At 48.1% G+C, this 14,477-nt stretch overlaps 1 protein-coding gene and 1 long non-coding RNA gene across 2 annotated transcripts in view; both read left to right on the top strand.

The window, feature by feature from the left end:
* LOC310754565 overlaps positions 1 to 14,477 on the top strand; it is a 632,985-nt gene that overhangs the window by 608,475 nt on the left and 10,033 nt on the right. The window lies entirely within an intron of this gene.
* LOC310754694 (uncharacterized protein) overlaps positions 1 to 14,477 on the top strand; it is a 32,094-nt gene that overhangs the window by 8,787 nt on the left and 8,830 nt on the right. The window contains exon 4 of the mRNA XM_083596775.1: positions 396 to 411. Within this exon, the coding sequence (XP_083452901.1) occupies positions 396 to 411 (16 nt within the window). The remainder of the gene's footprint in view (positions 1 to 395; positions 412 to 14,477) is intronic.

Below are 14,477 nucleotides of genomic sequence, written 5' to 3'. Positions count from 1 at the left end.
GATCAAAAGGTATTACATACTTACATGCATATACATTCATGTGTATTACACATACACATACATGAATACACACACACACACACACACACACACACACACACATTCATATAAGATTATAAAGACTACAGAATCCAGGATCCAGGATCCAGAATGCCTCATATTTTTCTCTTGCATATAAGATTAGAAAGACTACAGCAGGATCCAGAATGCCTCATATTTTTCTCTCACTTGTTTGCTTGGCTCTCCTCTTTGAATTGGGTGCTTTATGCTGAATGATGGCCTTCAGGGAGCCACCATTGAACCCAATGGCCCTGCAGGCATGTTATAGTACTCCATGAACTGTAGCATGTTGTCAATGGGCACATGCACCAGCCACTCTCCTCTCTGCTCCAAAGCAAACCGGAGCATCAGGTGAGTTTCAAAAAAGGCATCATCATAGATCAGGTGCATTTCAACCATGGGTCTCAAAAGGGGGGTGGGGGCAATGTGGGATACCAGCCAGTGAAGTGCAAATAATTGCAAATGTTTTACTGGCAGTGTGCTTAATATAATGTGCACTTTGGCCTTAAAACTTCAAAAAGTGTAGACCCCAAGCCCCCTGGGTTTCTGCTAAGTACTGGCCCCTCAGTTTCATAACTACATTGCACTTAAGAGAAGCCTACTGGCGCGAAAAGGAGATTTTTGTATTATTAAATCGTATAATGTATGCTGCATTGTGCTTTCACGCTACAGTTTATTAAAGGTAATTATATTTCTCCATTACAACTAATTTGTGCTTCATGTTTCTCAGGGGCAATATAGGCATCGTTGTTAATTGAATAAACACTGAGAACATGAAGGATTCTTCTGTTTAGTAAAGAACTGCTAAGGAGAGGCATAAGCCGCCTCAGGGCCATGATGGATTGGGAGGGAGGATTCACCTCTTCCTCCCCCTGCCATAGACCTCTCCTAAACCTGTCTCTATTTGCATTTCAAGGGACGCCTCCATTGGCACCAGGAAATCTAGTGTTTTACAGAGGAACAAACCCAGAACTTTAGCTACAGAGTTTTTTGCCCTGGGTGAAGCCTCCAGAGGGGCACCATTGAGGCTCCCAGCCTGTATGTGTGTGTACACAAATGTGTGAGTGTGGGTGCCAAACTGGATCTTTGACCCGGGTGAACTAAAGTCTAGTTTCACTCCTGACAAACCTGACAGAGTCAGCTCCCTGCCCCAACAAACCTACACCCTAAGGGGAAATCTAGAAGCTGCCATGACCCCAGCGTCCAGGAAGACACTGGCTATGTACACACCAGACACTTACACACTATGATACCCAAAACAAACAAAAATTTTTTTCTTTCCAGTAGCACCTTAAAGACCAACTAAGTTAGTTCTTGGTATGAGCTTTCGTGTGCATGCACACTTCGTCAGATACACTGAGTATCTGACGAAGTGTGCATGCACACGAAAGCTCATACCAAGAACTAACTTAGTTGGTCTTTAAGGTGCTACTGGAAAGAAAAATTTTTTTTTTGTTTTGACTATGGCAGACCAACACGGCTACCTATCTGTAACTGGAACTATGATACCCAGTGCTTTTTTCTTTTAAAAAAATGTTTAGGGGTAGGTACTCTCATTTTGACTCAAGAAAATCACAATTTTATAGTTCAAATCTGGGGAAATAAATATAGTAAATGGACAAAAGTACAAAGATTCACAAAATGTTTAGGGGTGTGCATACCCCTGTGTATCCCCAGAAAAAAAGCACTGATGATACCACTTAAAGCACTCCTGTCCCCCCCCCCACAGCACCAAATTCTGGGAGCTATAGTTTGTGAAGGGTGCTGAGAGTTGTTAGGAGACCCCCTCTTCCCCTCACAAAGCTACAGTTCCAAGGGTTCCCTGGGAAGGGACTGACTGTTACACTCTGAGAGTTCTTATGTGGTTATTTATTCATTTATTTAAAATATCTGTATGTTGCTGTGTCATTCAAAAACAACTATCAGAGTCATTTACAACAAGAAAAACATAAAACACTACAATGAAAACCATAAAAACGTTAAAAACAGACAACAATTAACCATTGTGGAAGGATGCCTTATTACTTGCCTGTATAGGCCTGGCAGAATAGGGATGTTTCCAGCAGACATTTAATAGCTCAATCTCCAGTAGCAGAGAGTTCCACAGGACTGGTCCAATGACATTATTTCTCGCTGTTGTCAAATGAGCCTTGCCGACTTGGGGAATGACCAATGGCGCTCCTGCAATCTCAGCGATCAAGCTGGAATATTATAAGGATTCAGGTGGTCCCTGAGATTACCTGGACCTAAGTTGTTCAGTTGTGTAAATGAATGCAAGGACCTTGAACGTGGATTGGTAGGAGGTGGACAGCCAGTGCAGCTGTTTCAAAGATGGCGTCAATTATCCTCAGCATGAAGCTCCCATCAGCAATCTGGCTGCAGCATTCTGCCCCAGCTGGAGCTTCCGAACCAGGCCCAAGGGCAGCCCCACATAGAACTCATTGCAGTAATCCAGCTTTGAGGTTACCAATGCATGTCCTACAGTGGTCGGGCTGTCCCTGTCCACAAACAGCTGTAGACAAAGCTGGCAAAAGGCTCTCCTAGACACAGAGGACACCGGGGCCTCTAGTGACAGAGATGTATGCAGGTCAGGGGCACTAGCTCCCCCCCCCCCCAATGTTCGGGGGGTGAGGAGGCTGAATGCAGACATGCGGCTTCTGTGGCCGGCTTCTCCTCCTGCAGTTACTGGGGAATGAGCCCCCAGCTTGTCCTGGTGACACCTCCTTCTCCTTCTCAGAGCAATGTCGGGAGGAGTCAGGGCCTCCTTCCCTGGCAGCCACAGGAGGAAGAGGTGGAGAAACTGACGGTGCACACAGCGCTCAGAGTTTGGGATGCTCGGCTTGGGCTGCTTGTGACACATGACACTTAGCATGTGTGTGATGTCACATATATGTGTGATGCATGCACCAAGTGTCGTGTGTGTGTATGATGTCACACATGCAACACTGGCTTCCCCAATCGGCTTTGTAAGCTAGTCCATGTGTTGCATTTGCTCCTTCTGAGGGAGGCAACCCTATCCAGAACAGGCAACTTGCCAATTTCCCCTTGCATGTTCAGACCTTCAAACCCCACCCTAAATAAATTCACACAAGACAGAAATTTTGGCTTGGATCTTTGGCAGAATTTAGGCCACAACTTTATTGATTACAGCAAGTGAGTGGTTGCATAGGCTCTGGCTCGGCTAGTTCCCTGCACTGTTGCAGGTAGCACTGACCCAGGGCACCAGCATAGGTCAGCCTAGGGTGAACACCTGGTTAAGCAGAAAGCCGGGAACAGGCTATCTCTGCCAAGCCAAATGCCCCCCTGGACTCAGGCACGGGCACAACCCTCTCTCAGGGGTTGACCAAACCATCAACCAAACCTTTAATGGAATACCCTTCACATAGGGATGGCGAGTGTGTTCTCCCATCCCTATCACCTGAACCAGAGCCTATCCACCACACGAGCACCCGCGCTCACCACCAACCACTCACACCTGTAACCAATCCCTTAACCCCGCTGATACGGAGGTCAGCCAAAAATTCATTCCCAATCACAGACAGATGAACCTTGTCAAGCCTGTAAAGGGACGCAACACGGAAGGTAATGCCTGAGTGATGGATCACTGTCCCTGCCCAAGGCCAGAACCCTTTTTGGCCACCACGCTCTGGACGCTCATCTGGGCCCTCTCGGTGGCAGCTGGGCATTGGCTACCTTGCCACACATCACTGCCATCAGTGACCAAATTTTGAGTCCAATAAGAGCCACCTTCAACTCTTCAAGTAATGAAACCCCCTCTATACAAGATTGGATCCAAAAGCTGACACAATATGCCGAATTAGATGGTTTATCAGAAAAAATAAAGAATAAATCAAAACTGGAATTTGTTTCAAAATGGGAGGTTTTCAAAGAATGTTTGAAAAATAAATATAGTAGTTTAAATTCTGTTGCAGCATTCGAGGAACTTTAGTAATAGTTGCAAGGTACCGTATTTTTCGCTCTATAACACGCACCTGACCATAACACGCACGTAATTTTTAGAGGAGGAAAACAAGAAAAAAAATATTCTAAACGAAACAGTGGATGTATGATTTTTGTGGTTCATGCTGTGGCCACAGACACGTGATCTGACGGTGAGTTTGGGGTAGCCCAATGCAAAAATCCTGAGAATCCATGTGGATCCATGCTTTGTAACCATGTTTTTGCGCCATTGCGGCCCCATGAAACAGTGGGTGCGTGTGTGTTTTTTGGTGCTGGCTGCAGCCATGGACATGCTATGTGATCTGATGGTGAATTTGGGGTGACCCAGTGCAAAAATCCTGAGGATCCATGTGGATCCGTGCTTTGTAACCACGTTTTAAGTGGGGAGGGAAGGAAAAGCACTCAAGGGACAAGGAACACGCGTGGGGTGGGTGGAGAAGGAGCTTTTCGGCGAGCTAAGTGGGGAGGAGGGAGGGAAAGAACACTGTTGCTTTAAAGGTATACATAAGGTATTTGCCCTGTGCCTGGGGTTTTTTTCCATTTAACAGTTTGCCGCCTCTTCCTTCCGCTCCTTGTTTTGAGGCAGAATAGATTTGAGCAAGTGAGGAGGACTTGGATTGCAGGGGATTCGCCATTAGCTGTGTAAAAGCGCTCCTGCTTGCAGCCTTCTACTTTGTTTGTACACGTGGCTACTGGTATCAGGTTCAGTTTGAGAGATAAGCAGCCACCAGCAGCAATAGAATGGAGCACAAAAAAGCGGTAAGGGCACTAGGACCCAGACAATGCTCAAATCTATCCTGCCTGAAAACAAGCTGCAGAAGTAAAAAAGCACACTCCAGCTCCCGTCCCCAGCGGATCAGCTGAGGGGGGGGGGATTTGCATAGTTTTCCCCTCTCCCTCATCCCTTGCCTTCCCCAGCCTTTTTTTTTTACTTCCTGGTTTTCACTGCGTTCGTGGCTCAGAGCTCGAGGTTGGGTTTTTTTTTGCTGCTGGTTGCTTAATCTTTTCCCTTCCCAATCCAACCCCTCCTGTGCCCTGCCGTCCCTCTGCAGCCTCATTGCTCCGTTTAGAGCAAACGTTGCTCCGTTTAGAGAGAGACCTTTGCTAGCTGAGGCTGCAGCAGCTGTTGCTGACTATGCAACGCTTTTAAAAGCGCCTGCTGGCGTTTAACCGCCTGCCTCCTTCCGGCTCGCTATGGCTCCCATCTGTCCCTCCTCCCGTGTAAGCGGCTGCTTCCCGCTTTGCTGCCATGGCTCTCCTTCACTCCCTCCTCCCCGGCTTCTCCGTAGGTTGCTTTAAAGCAAGCAAAGCGAGAGCCGCGCAAAGCGGGACAGACGCTTTGCTTGACTGACGGCAGCCAGGGCTCCAGTCCAGTGCATTCGCTCCATAACACGCACAGGCATTTCCCCTTGCTTTCTAGGAGCAAAAAAGTGCGTGTTATAGAGCGAAAAATACGGTAGATATAAGAAATTAGATATATTAAGAAAAAGGTCAATTATGATAAAAGTGTGTATTGGCAATAAGTAATATGAAATTGGCGAAACCTGCCAATGCAGGGGAAATTCCTTCACGGTTCTGAATACAGCAACCATCTTATGACCGCAGCAGCGCCCACTAACCTGGAACGCAAAATATTAGCCTGGAAAGAAAAGAATCATTAACTTGAAGACCGCTGACCTAGGATGAAATTATGGAGGCAAGAAATTATTAATTTGAGGGAGGGTGGGTGGGTGGGTGATCCTGGAAGGAAGAACAGCAAAAGAGGCTTGGACAACAAGGTCAGCCTCTTTTCTTTGGCCTTAGCCCCACCCCCGGCCGGCCATCCATTGTCCTCCCTTGCCTAGGGTGGGTCAAAGGCCGGCCCAAGCAGGTGGGTGGCACCCGCCCAGGTGAGCCCTGCTTGGTGACGCAAACCCTGCCCACCTATGCAGAAGGGAGGGCAGAAATTGCAGACACATGTGCTAAACCCTGTCTGTGGTGCCTACCCCTTTGCCCCAAATGATGAGACAAGACACCAGAATATGGGTTCAAATTGGCCACAACTTTATTGAGCTTCAGAAGTGGGAAACTTGGCACAGGCCTTGGCAGGTAACCCTCTCAGCCCGCCTGGCTGAGGATATGCAGGCAGATGAGGTCCAGTGAGAGGGGACTGCAAAGCGCAAACTTACACAGCATGCCCTTCCACCGACCTCGTTCCGGGAGGTTGACCTACATGGCGCCACTCTAGGGCCAGGGACTCCCGGTTTTTGCCCTTTAATGGGCCCTGCAAGCGCCGCCGCATGGGGAGAGAACATGAATGCATCCTCCCCGACTTGATGTTAGACTAAAGGATACCTTGCCAAGGCCTAAAACTGCCACCCGTGGCCCTAAGGGCCTCGCCGCCTAGTCCCACAACTGAGGACCAATCAAACCCTGAAGTCTACCCAGTCCCTAAGGACTTGTCGCAAGTCATGCAGCCAGAGGTCATTACCTAGTGGGGTCAGGTGTACTCCATCCTCCCGGAATAGTTCTGCCTTATCTGCCCTGATGGATGGTTGTGGGATAGAGAACCTGCCAATTTGCCGCATGGTATTGCGCATGGCCGTTGATTTTTTCCACAGCATAATTGATGTGAGAGGGATTGGAAACCCCCCTCCAGTGCAGATGGGGTAGGAGACTGGACCAGCCAATGGTCATTGTCAGGTACAAGGCATGCAGGCTTTTTATATCTGCCCTTGCAGCAAGGGCCAGGGCAATGCCTTTTTGTTCCACTGGATTGTTCTCTCCCGCATGAATAATCAAGACCCTCGGAGGGCCATGCACCACCACAGCACTATGCAACATGGGCATCAAGCTCCGCCAACATATGCCCCACTGGGCAATCCAATAAATGCGTACCTTGGGGTGGATGTTAAGGTTACAGCCCCCATTGTGCGACCGTGCATAATCTGCCGCCCAATGCACAATGCTGTGCCCTACAACCCAGATCTTCATGGTGGGCAAACCTGTAAGAAAATTCAATTGCAAGTGATAAGGTGGAGGAGCCAGAACGAATATAGCTTTTGTAGGCTGCCAAGCACCAGCGCCCCAGTATCTTGATGCAGGTGGGGTCCCAACCCTGGACTGCCGCTGAAGTGGCAGCCCCGGTACGGAAAGAGTGCCCAGAATATTCCTGGGGACTAACGCCACAGGCCGCTATGACTCTGTGTAAGACTGCTGTGAATTGAGATCGCATCAAAGGGCGCGTGTTTGCATGCATGAAGAAAGGGCCCTTGCACTGAAGAAGCAACGTGTGTCCTGATATGGGCAGGGGCCGTCCTGTTCTGTCGGGGACAGTGCCAGCATGACCCCTTTCCGCAATTGGTCAGTTTTTGAGGACCGAATCTTGACATTCAATGGGCAGACTTAATGTCAGTGTCTGCCAGTGAGGAGACCCAGCCAAACACTCCCCAATGCGCATGGCACCAAAAAAGGCTAGGGAGAATGCAGCCCGAAAGAGACGCGTTTCGAAATTTGACCAGCAGATCTCTGGTAGTTTTTTCCAAATTAGATTGAGTGTGTCGATAGTGATAGGCTTCCTGCCATCTTGATATGGGAGAATGACGCAACGCCACCCAGCCAGCAGCTTCTTGACGTGGAAGCTGTCACAGGGGTCCGGCCAACAAAGGAATTTACAAAAGAATGAGATAGCTCCCCTGTAAAGCATTAAAGTTTTATGGCAAGGCCCTTGCGCTTTAGGAGCACCATGAATTGAAGCACCTCCTCCTAGGAAGCGCGGTGTGTTTTGGTGCCATGAAAACGCCCGAAGGTGTTCTAGGCCCTGGAATAAGAACATCTAGTGGAGGGTGCTAATAATGACAATACTCCTTGGTTTACTTCTTACTTCCAATCTCCCACAGATTGTCTGGGAAGGCGTCCGAGGTCTGGGCTGCCTCTGGTGCCAGCTCGCGGAAACGCTCCATCTGGAAACGAGACAGTGCATCAGCAATGTTATTGTTAAGACCGGGTATGAAATGGGCAGTGAAGGAAATACTGTGCTGCAGGCACTCCAGCGCAAACAGGCACAGCACCCTTATGACCCTCACGGACTTTGCTGACTGCCTAGATATAACTTACCGCCGCTTGACTGCCGGACCAGAAACAGACCCTGGAATTCAAGAAGAGGGTTCCCCAGATGCGAATGGTGACTAGAATAGGAAAAAAATCCAGAAAGGTTAGATCCCGAGTGATGCCTGCTGCATGCCAAGAAGATGGCCATGGCTGGGCACACCAATGGCCCCTGAAGAACACACCAAAACCAAAGTGGCCAGAAGCATCAGAATGGACCTGGAACTCCACCCCAGGGTTAAGGCTCTTTTGCCAAAATGAAACCCCATTATAATCCTGCAAGAATGCAAGCCAAATCTTCAGAGCATCCTTTAGCTGCTTTGTCACCCTAATGTGATGGTGAGGGACTACCCCTCCGGCCATGAGCCATGCCAGACGGGCACAAAAGGCATGGCCTGGTGCAACTACCCTACATGCAAAATTAAGATGACCCAATAGAGATTGCACCTGGCGAAGGGTGGTCTTTTTAACCCTGAGCAACACTTTCAAGGATTCCATCTTGGAATGCGGGAGGTGCAATGATTGCCCCCAAAACAGACTTTGGATGGTTGGTTTAATCTGGCCTCTGCGGCAGCTTATTTCCTGGGGTATAAAATCCTGTTAAAAAAGAAGCTCAACAACTTCAATCCTTAAAAAAGCTCAACAACTTTGACCAGCCCCCACGGCCCTTCACTTCATCAAATCTGGCCCTCTTTGAAAAAAGTTTGGACATCACTGTCTCCCCTTGCCTGCGTTTTTCCCACAACAACCCTGTGAGGACTGGCCCCTAAATCACCCAGTGAGCTTCATTATGCTCAGATCTAGATGTTGGTTATATATAAGAGAAAAGACACATTCTGGTGAACATTCTGCTATATATTCCCATCAGAAACCCAAGGCACCCCAGATGGCCAGTTTCAAAACCTTGGCTGTGAAAATACCCTCATTTGCCCATCATCTTCTTCACCAGGAGGAAGAAGTTAACCAGAGAGAGGCAGCCAAGTTGAGCAGAAAAGGCAAGAACAAAACAATTTGTTCTTGCTTCATTTCCTCACCATCCCTCCAGCCCCCTGCCGCCTTGTTGCACAACAAATCTGCTTTGAATTGAGCCAAGAGAGTTTGAACTCTGCCCATTTCCAAGAGGCCAGAGCTCTTTCAGGAGCTGTGGGTGGCAAGGGAGTTACTGGCTTATTTATAAATGGTCCACTAAATAATAGCTGGTTGTTGCTGATAGGAAGGTATGTTGGGGGAGCAGAGCGGAGGGTGTGCATTACACACACTCAAATAGCTTTTCTGTTGGATTGACTGGCTTTGCTTCCTGGCATCTGACGTCTCTAGGCTTGGAACTGGGCCCCTAGAGGCATCATGTTTTGCAGACAGCTCACTCAGTCCTTTTGCTGCCTGCTTATTCTTCCCCATTCTCTCTCTCCACCCACCACTGCATCGGGACTGTGGAGGTAAGGACTGGCGCTGTAGCTTTTTCTCTGGGATTCTTCACGTATGTGTGTGTGTGTGTAGTATGGTGCAATGGGGGCTTTTAGCAGACAACAGAAGGGGTTGGTGATGACACTCAAGTTGTGGGTTTGGAGGGCATGAAGAGACAGGCAGGCAGAAATGACAGGCACGATTTGCAGTGGTGGCACCTCCTGAGGGCTGCCATCTAGCTTTGCCATTACACGTACTTCTTTTCATGCACCAGGGGATGCACTCAGACATACTGTGTCTTCCCTGCTCAGGAAGGAGGAATATATTGTTACATGCTACCCCAAACTCTGAGCCTCCAGGGGTTCCTGTGATTATGTAGGTTTGGTTTCCTTGGAATGAAAGTAAGCAGAGACTGTGGTGTCTTTTGGATGCATTGTATTATTTAGTCAGATATACAACCTGAGCATTTGATAGAGGGGCTCACAGCATTAGCACCCCAACAGATCTTACTTCTCTATTAGCTGCAGCTTTGGATCCAGCATGGAGCAAGCATATCTCTGTGTCTCCAGCTTTCAGCTCAGCTCTTACACACTACCCTGGCCCTTGTTCTCTTACCTAGCAGATAAGTGAGTGGCGTGGAGGAGGAGGACACCATCACCTGGTTATAGTTCTTGCAACCCAGCTCATTCTTTTGGGAAGCTGATGAGGACATACTTAGTGGCCAGCTAAGGTCCATCTTTAGGTGTGCAATTCTGCATAACGTAGACCAGAATACTTTTGAATAAATATGAATGGAACTAGATGGATTTTTGAGGTGCCTTTAACAGTTGAGCAGCTGTTCTCGGAAAAGGAGGGTCAAACATATGGTATTCTGCTTAAATCAGTGGCTCCCAAATTTGATGATACTGCCCCCTGGGGGTGGGTGGAATTAGTTAGAGAGGTGCTAAGAGGCAAGGGGGTGGCAGGAGGTCGAAGGCAGGCTCTTCTGAGCATGTTAATCACTTATTTATGATTGACATGCTAGAGTCTGAAACAAAGCACCTTTCTCACTTTATATTTAAAGTTTAACTGCTCTTACCTCTCATGGGGACACAGGTGGTGCTGTGGTGTAAACCACTGAGCCTTCGGCTTGCCGATCGGAAGGTCGGCGGTTCGAATCCCTGTGACGGGGTGAGCTCCCATTGCTCGGTCCCAGCTCCTGGCAACCTAGCAGTTCGAAAGCATGTCAAAGTGCAAGTAGATAAATAGGTACCGCTCCAGTGGGAAGGTAAACGGCGTTTCCATGCGCTGCTCTGGTTTCACCAGAAGTGGCTTAGTCATGCTGGCCACATGACCCGGAAAAACTGTCTGTGGACAAACGTCGGCTCCCTCGGCCAGTAAAGCGAGATGAGCGCTGCAACCCCAGTCATTCACGACTGGACTTAACTGTCAGGGGTCCTTTACCTTTATCCCTCTCAAAGCTATGTATTTTGGTCCTGTTTGTATTTTTTTTAAGTCTAAGTTTTCACAACTGTTGGTAATGCTTATTGATTTTCTTATACATTAATTAGGTGAAGGTTTGTGCATGTTTGGTAAGTGTGGGTAGGTATATTTTCCTTATATTTTCCTGAGAAATATTTTTCATGCAATATTTTTCAAAGTATATTCCTTTTTTTAGCTGAAATATTAGATCAGAACATTATTTGTGTGCATCAGTGACATGCACTCATGCCTACAAATTAGTTTTTTGGGGGGAACATAGCTATAGATTGAATTTTGATTAAAAGTATGATTAAATATGAATTTTATTGCACTATTATCTTCTTCAGTAGATCATGCAAACTGTTCTTCTGAAAAATTCTTTTTATGAGTTTATGGAGACATGGGGCAGTGACCCAAAAAAAGTTTGGCAACTACTAGCCTAAGTAGTTTCTGTTAAATTGTGCCAGGCTGGTCTCTGATGGTGCATTGCTACACAATATTAGTGGAAACATTTTGGTTTTTCTCTAACCTGTACAGGAGCAGCCCCTAGATCACCAGCAACAACTAGCAGAACTCTTTGTCTGTGTGTGTGTGTGTGTTTGCAAAGTTCTCTCAGGGCCACCAAGAGGTGTGGAAGCCAATATAAATTGCCAGGGCCCTACAGTCTGGAAGTGAACTCAACTATCTTGCATATGTTTTTGTCTTCCTTGATAGTATCATTGTTGTTGTTTTTTAATATCCATTGTAAAACTGGTGAATTTCAAAGAAAATAATAATGATATAAAGCATTTTGCCAGTTATTGGCCAATAGAGACTTTAACGGACTACTGAATTTCCTCGTGCAAAAACAGCTTTCAGACTCTGCCTTGCTCAGGAAGAAGGCCCTCTCTGCACGCCAGGTCAGCGATGCTCCCAGGAGATATTGTGAGATCTCAAGGATCCATCCAAGTTCCCATGAGATCTCATAGGCCTTGGTTCCCATTTAACTTTTGTTGTTCTTGTTGTTACTGTTTTCAAGCATGAAGTTATAAGAAAAAACTGCTCCTTTTCCCTCATGGGGTACCCAAGAGCCATATAGAGTCCTTATGTAGGTTCTCTATCAGTAGGAGAAAATAACAGAGGCCAACCAGAGAATATTGAGAAGCAAAGCAGCTAGCAAGCCTGATCTTTATTAAACTGTTGCAACAGGGTGCTCACACACACACACCCTATGCAGGAGGGAGGAGGAACCCAGAACAATGGTGAGCAAGCCCTTATACAGTGGTACCTCGGGTTACAAACGCTTCAGGTTACAAACACTTCAGGTTACAAACTCTGCTAGCCCAGAAGTAGTACCTCAGGTTGAGAACTTTGTCCCTGGATGAGAACGGAAATCATACACCAGCAGCATGGTAGCAGCGGGAGGCTCCATTAGTGAAAGCACGCCTCAGGTTAAGAACGGTTTCAGTTAAGAACAGACCTCTGGGATGAATGAAGTTCGTAACGTGAGGTACCACTGTAGACTTTTGAAAATGCCACCCTTTCCTGTCTGGCAGGAACCCTGTTAATGGGTTTCCCTGGACAGCCTGATTTCAGGTCACAGGCTCTCCCTATTCATACCCAAATGTGCCCTTAAGGCAGGATTTGTGGGCATAAGCGCTAAACCCTGTCTGCGGTGCCTACCGCTTTACCCCAAATGATGACATAAGAGACCAGAGTATGGGTTCAAATTGGCCACAACTTTATTGAGCTTCAGAAGTGGGAAACTTGGCACAGGCCTTGGCAGGTAACCCTCTCAGCCCGCCTGGCTGAGGATATGCAGGCAGATGAGGTCCAGTGAGAGGGGACTGCAAAGCGCCAACTTACACAGCATGCCCTTCCACCGACCTCGTTCTGGGAGTTTGACCTACATGCCGCTGCTCTAGGGCCAGGGACTCCTGGTTTTTGCCCTTTAACGGGCCCTGCAAGCGCTGCTGCATGGGGAGGAGCATGAATGCACCCCCCACCCGACTTGATGTTAGACTAAAAGATACCCTTCCAAGGCCTAAAACCGCCAAAGTTGTGACAAAATGCCACGGAGAAGGCAAAACCTGCCAATGCATGGAAAATTCCTTCCCGGTTCTGAATACAGCAACCTTCTTACGACCGCAGCAGCACCTACTGACCTGGAACGCATAATATTAGCCAGTAAGGAAAAGAATCATTAACTTGAAGACCGCTGATCTAGGATGAATATCGAGGCAAGAAATTATTAATTTGAGGGAGGGTGGGTACGTGATCCTGGAAGGAAGAACAGCAAAAGCGGCTTGGACAACGGGGTCAGCCTCTTTTCTTTGGCCTTAGGCCACCCCTGGCCGGCCGTCCCCTGTCCTCCCTGGCCAAGGGTGGGTCAAAGGCCAGCAGCTGGCGGTGGGGGAGCCATGCCCCACCCCGCCGCCACAAAGAACAGCAGGCCACCCCTGCGGCCTAGCCGGGGCCCGTGCCACCCGCTTGGGCCAGTGGATGGCAGCAGCAGAGAGCCATGCCCCCCCCTGCTGCAAAAAACCAAGCAGGCTACCCCTGCGGCCTAGCCGGATGGCAGCAGCGGGGGAGCCTTGCGCCCCCTCCCCAGCGCCGCCACAAAATAAAGGCCGCCACATGGGTTAAAACAAACTGGGATGCCCGCCCCCCTTGGGGCTGGCGGAGTACCTCCTCTTGCGGTGAGCGGCGGCAGATGGGCCCAAGCGCCAACCTACGCCACCACTGGACAAAAAGCTGAAAACCGAGAACGCAGAAAGAAAGAAGGCTGGAAAATGTGGCCTAGCCTGGCGGAGGGGCCAAGCCCCCCCTCCCCCAATCCAGGCAAAACGCAAAGAAGCTGGTTACTTACCTCAATCCGGCCATCTTGACACGCTCCTGATGATCTTGATCCTGGAAGGAAGAACAGTGAAAGAGGCTTGGACAACGGGGTCAGCTTCTTTTCTTTGGCCTTAGGCCCACCGGCTGGCCATTGTCCTCCCTGGCTGAGGGTGGGTCAAGGGCTGGCCCAGGTGAGCCCTGCCCGGTGGGCTTTTCCCATTTCTATCCAAATATTTGAGGTCACTGAAAGAGTCAAAATGGCTTTAGGATGTTTTCCTGTACTGTTTCAGACATGTGATTTATATATTTATGTATGCGTTTGCCTGGTACATTTATGAACATTTATTTTATATCTTAGACCTTATAATTCTCATAACAATGACAAATACAACATGCATTTAACTTGCATTCAGCTTGTAGGATTTCTGTTTGTCTCGTTTCACCTTCGTGTGGCTGGAACCATGCAAATTAAACATCTATAAGATGCATTCGTGCTGTAAAGATATTTAGCTGGTCCACCCTTTGCTGAGGAGCCACCTCAAAAACTCCCCACCACCACCACAAGGGCAAGAACCCTGAGTTCTCTGGTAAGTTATTGCATTGTTATGAGTTTGCACAGTACGAGATATTCTAAATTCCTGGGTCCAATAAGTTAGAATTAATCAGTTTGGGGAGTTAAACTACACCAA

The sequence above is a fragment of the Podarcis filfolensis genome, assembly GCF_964270895.1.
Source record: "Podarcis filfolensis genome assembly, chromosome: Z".
Taxonomy (NCBI): domain Eukaryota; kingdom Metazoa; phylum Chordata; class Lepidosauria; order Squamata; family Lacertidae; genus Podarcis; species Podarcis filfolensis.
Note: the sequence above shows the minus strand (reverse complement) of the source record. Positions and strands in the feature narration are given on the sequence as shown.